General features: G+C 51.3%; 1 protein-coding gene across 1 annotated transcript; it reads left to right on the top strand.

The window, feature by feature from the left end:
- Window positions 1-3,235: 3,235 nt before the first annotated feature.
- On the top strand, window positions 3,236-4,216 carry LOC125519535. Its single transcript, XM_048684318.1, has 4 exons — window positions 3,236-3,295; window positions 3,379-3,552; window positions 3,634-3,984; window positions 4,072-4,216. Exons 1-4 carry the CDS (start codon window positions 3,236-3,238, stop codon window positions 4,195-4,197), a joined length of 711 nt encoding a protein of 236 aa, XP_048540275.1. The 3' UTR covers window positions 4,198-4,216.
- The last annotated feature ends 548 nt before the right edge of the window (window positions 4,217-4,764 follow it).

Raw genomic sequence — 4,764 nt, 5'->3', positions numbered from 1 at the left:
CTACGCGGATTGCCCTTCGGGCGTCTACGGCTGTGGCCGGCGGCCTCCGGGGGCTAGCATGCCGCCAAATCTTGCGCCGGCGGCCTCTCACAAGTCTGGAAGTGTTGTGGCGGTTGCAAACGCCCGGCACGCGTGTCCGGTGTGTGTCCCCCCTCACGGATGGCGCCGCCGCCGGCACCTGGAGGGGGAAAACGGACGCGCCGGGTCTACACGGAGGGGATCTTGTTGTGGGTCTGGCCCGGATGTTGCTCCAAAGTGTTCCTATGGGGTGACCTAACACAACTGGGTGGGGAGGTGCGCTGGTTAAAGCCCGTCCGTGCAAAGTCAAAGGGCTAGATCCCGTGGTCAAACGCTACAGGGTCAGGCGGGACGGGGGCCCTGTGGGGGTAGCAATGCCACCGGAGCGTCGCACCGGGCCCTCATACATGCGGGGTGGTGTGGTGAAATGTCCGAAGAGGCGGCACGCGTCTCCGGGGCCTGGCCCCCCTCACGGACAGCGATGACACGGTAGTATCCGAAAAATTCCCTCTACGCGGATTGTCCTTCGTGCGTTTACGGCTGTGGCCGGCGGCCTGCGGGGGCCGGCACCGGGAGGGGGGAAACGGACGTGTCGGGTCTACACGGTGTGGATATGTAGCAGTGGGTTTGGCCCGGATTTTGCTCCCAGGTGTCCCTCTGTCGATGACCCCCTCCCCCTTCACTCACCTGACGAACTAAGCTACCCCCGCCCCCACCCCACCCTCACCGTCGACGACCCCCTCCCCCTTCACTCACCTGACGAACTAAGCTCCAGACGAAGCTGCTCGAATTCGGCACCTCCCCTCCCCTCCCCTCCCCACGTTGCACAATAAGGTTGCCTCTATTCATCGGGCAAGGTAGTAGGGCTGGATGCTCGAAATCTTATCTCATTCCACGAGATGAGTGGGAGGATGTCATGTTCTATATCTTGCACAACATCAAGGAAGTTGAGGATGAGTGGATGAGGTAATACCTTTGCACCATTCTTTTAGTCAATTCGTTATGTTCACTTTGCCTAGTTCTTATACCGCTTTTCTTATTGTAGTCGATTCGTTGAAGAAGAATGGACGGGAATGCTGCCTCCTTCTGAAGCGGAGGCACTTGCTCTTCTCCGAAAGGGTGCTGATGGAAGGAAAAATTTCGTTGCGTGGTTCATCGAGAAAGTAATTTTTCACACTTTCAATTAAACTCATGCACCCTATAATTTCAATTAAACTCATGCACCCTATAATTTCAATTAAACTCATGCACCCTATAATTTCAATTAAACTTGTAGGGAAATGATCCGACCAAATCAATGGATGAAGAATTGAGATGGGTTTTCATGGGTTTTGATCCTGTCGTCATGACATGCGAAAAATATGATGTGAATGGGTATCGCTTCCATACAGAGGATCACCAGAACAGTCGGCCTGATCCCAAAACCATAGATACCGGAGTCTTCACTGAAGGAGATAATGAAGTAGATTACCACGGAAGGGTAGGAAAAATATACGAGCTTACATTCAAAGGTGGCCGCGAACACCTAAGTCTCACTGTGTTCAAATGCCGATGGTTCGACCCCAAAAAGGGTCTGAGACATACGCCTTCTGTTGGTTTAGTTGAAGTTAAACCATCAACCGTCTATGCCGGAGCTGATCTCTTTATCGCCGCTACCCAGGCCACACAAGTATATTATCTGCCTTACCCATGCCAGAAAGAGTACCTAAAGGGTTGGGAAGTTGTGTTCAAGGTGTCGCCGCATGGTAAGCTACCGGACCCGAACGATGATGATTACTACAACATAAACCCCATGACATACGAGGGAGTGTTCTATCAAGAGGAACATGATGACGTGGTCCGAAACAACGAGGATGATTATGCTTGAAAAGTTAAATGAAGACGCTGACGATGAGGAAGAGCCTCCACCTCCGTCAGACAACGAAGAAGATATGTGTGATAGTGATGATGAGACCGGTCCACAAATAGATTACAATAGTGATGATTCATATGGGTTCTAGAAAATGTAAGTTCTTTTAATGATCATTACAATAGTATGCTTAATGTGCTCTTCTGGTATTAATGTTTTTCCTGTATGCTTGTTTAATTGATATCCTTACTAATTGTTTATTCTCTTCTCAATGCAGGTTTAATAATCATGGGCAAGTCCAGCGGCGCTAGTTTCCTCAGTAAATTTAAAGGACTTACTCGGAGTGGACGAGCCCACAAGGTTCCCTCCCGACTACGCGAGGATGACACCTCACAGGGAGGTGGAGGGGTCGGGGGAGGAGACCCTAGAGGAGGAGGCGGTGGGGGGAGAGCCCCTAGAGGAGGAGGCGGTGGGGGGAGAGCCCCTAGAGGAGGAGGAGGTGGGGGGAGAGGCAACCGGGGCAAAAAACTCCGGGCCGTGTCTGAAATAGGAGGGTCTTCTTCGATGCCCTCCTATACAGAGGCACCTTCTGAGTCTGAGGAGGAGGAGGAGTATGTTCCTGATGGCGAGGAGGAGGAGGCCGAGGAGGAGGGTGAGGAGGAGTAGGCCGAGGAGGAGGGTGAGGAGGAGGCCGAGGAGGGTGGAGGGGAGGTTGATCCCGCGTTGTGGGGTGACTTGCCACCGGGTTCTTCGCAGGGGTGGCTGCGTGGTAATGCCGGACTACCTACACCACCTTCTATCGAGGAGCACAAGTGGCTCATTGAACCTGTGGGGACAGAGTAAGTGCCTCTCAATCATATTTTCAACACATGACAACATTTTCTTATTGTACACATGGCAATCATTTGATTCTTTTGCAGAAACTGGATCCTTCACGGAAAGGGCCGTAAACCGAACGACCTTATCACTGTCCTGTTGAAGGAGTTTTGGCCTGGCCTATTCTGCCCGCGGCCAGACAGGGACCCGCAACAGCGGGTTTTGGCCACGAGCTGGGCCCACTACGAGGCTTGCAGCAACGCGGAGTACGGGACGACCGCTAAGGCTGTGATCACCAAATTTTGGGTAAGTTCTCTTCTGAATCACTTGTCTTCAGTTTCGTTCATAGTTTATCATTGAATCACTCAACTCATGCCTTGTTTGCTTCTGGTTTTTACATGATTGCAGCAACTCTATAGAGTTCTTGACGAGCACAAGGCCAGAGCCGACGTGGTCTTCCTTGCGGCTGCGAGGAAGAAAGCTCGTCAGTTGCAGTACGAGGTGCGCTGGGTTGCCGTCTCGCAGTACTACCACTACTACCTGCACCAAAAGATGCCCAAAACTCAAGCGCAGAAGCTACGACTTACCTTGAGTAAGGAGCAGTTCATGATGGTAACTATTACTAACTTTTCATTGTTTCAAGCAGTCAACTATATGTTTCGTGCTCACATGTCATGCTTCCAAAATTTGCATAGGTTGTTCCTCGTTGGTGCTATGGAAGGCATGACGGATGGGTGAGTTTGGTGGATAGGTGGCTCGGCGCTGATGCAGAGTTTGCTGCCAAGAGCATCAAGGCCCGGGCTAACCGTGGAGACGACGGGACACACGGCCAAGGAAACAGGAACCACTGGGGCTTCAAGGCCATGAAGGTATATCTATGTGCATGATGCATTTTTGTTCTTCTTTACGTCATGTTCTTATGTATGGCTGACTTCTATTTGACGTTGTAGGAGGACAAGTTGAAGAGGCCGCTCTCAGACATGGAGTCGTGGAAGCTGGCCCGCGAGCGGAGTCATCGCAAGGAGGGTGAGAGCCAGTACTACGGCAAGACCGAGGAGCACCTGGGGTCTTACATTCATCACTATCAGGAGTTGCATCCGGATGTTCCTGTTGCTGAGGTCGCCCAGTCTCAGATCGACGACACGGCGGTGGTGGCCATCCAGGGGAAGAAGAATGGCCGATATCCGTGTTTCGATGGCTTGATCACTCCTTCGATCTCGTACACACGGCTTCGGGCTAGCAACCCGAGCCAGTTAGAGAGTACGGGGCGTTCACAGACTCCCTTAGCCCGCCAGCATGCTGTAAGTACTTCCTCTTTATCTTTTTCTATCTTGCATTCTCAGTTTATTTTCAGCATTGCTCACTTAGAAACAACCTAAATTATGTAGGCATATAAGGAGTTTGTCGAGCATAGGAATCTCGAGGTGCGGGAGTACTTGAAACGAGTGAAGGCAAACGATGATTACAACCGTCAGATGATGACGGTTAGTTTTGCCCTCTTAAAACCAACCTAAATTTTTGCACTTTCATTCCTTCTGATATTCTAGTTTGCTTGTTTAACTAACATTCAGGCTATGTTGGCGTCTTGGACTAACCGCATGGATCCACCACAAATGGGACCCCCCCCCACCACCTGCGGGAGAACCCCCACACATGCCCACGTTCGATGAATGGGTGGCACTAGGCAGTGATGGTTCGGTTAGTACATTTGCCTAACTACTAGCAAACTAGTTCTCGTTCATGAAACACTATCATATCATATTTACCATTAGAATCTTTTCTGAAACATGTAGGGGACCGGTGGCTCGACTCCTGCTCCGTCGACCCCAGTCACTCCGATCTGGCAGATTGGTGGTGGTCGCGATGACGGTTTTGGCGAAGGTGGTGGTGGTGGTTTTGGCGGAGGTGGTGCTTTTGACGGAGGTGGTGGTGGTTATGGCGGAGGTGGTGCTTTTGGCGGGGGTGCTCTTGCTTCATGATTCCGTGCATGTGGTCATCGTGCCATGCCTTTCATATTCCTACTTTTATCATGTTTCATGTCTTGCACTACTTTTATGTTCATGAACTTTCAACGGTGATGA

The sequence above is a fragment of the Triticum urartu genome, chromosome 7 (genome assembly GCF_003073215.2).
Source record: "Triticum urartu cultivar G1812 chromosome 7, Tu2.1, whole genome shotgun sequence".
Taxonomy (NCBI): domain Eukaryota; kingdom Viridiplantae; phylum Streptophyta; class Magnoliopsida; order Poales; family Poaceae; genus Triticum; species Triticum urartu.
Note: the sequence above shows the minus strand (reverse complement) of the source record. Positions and strands in the feature narration are given on the sequence as shown.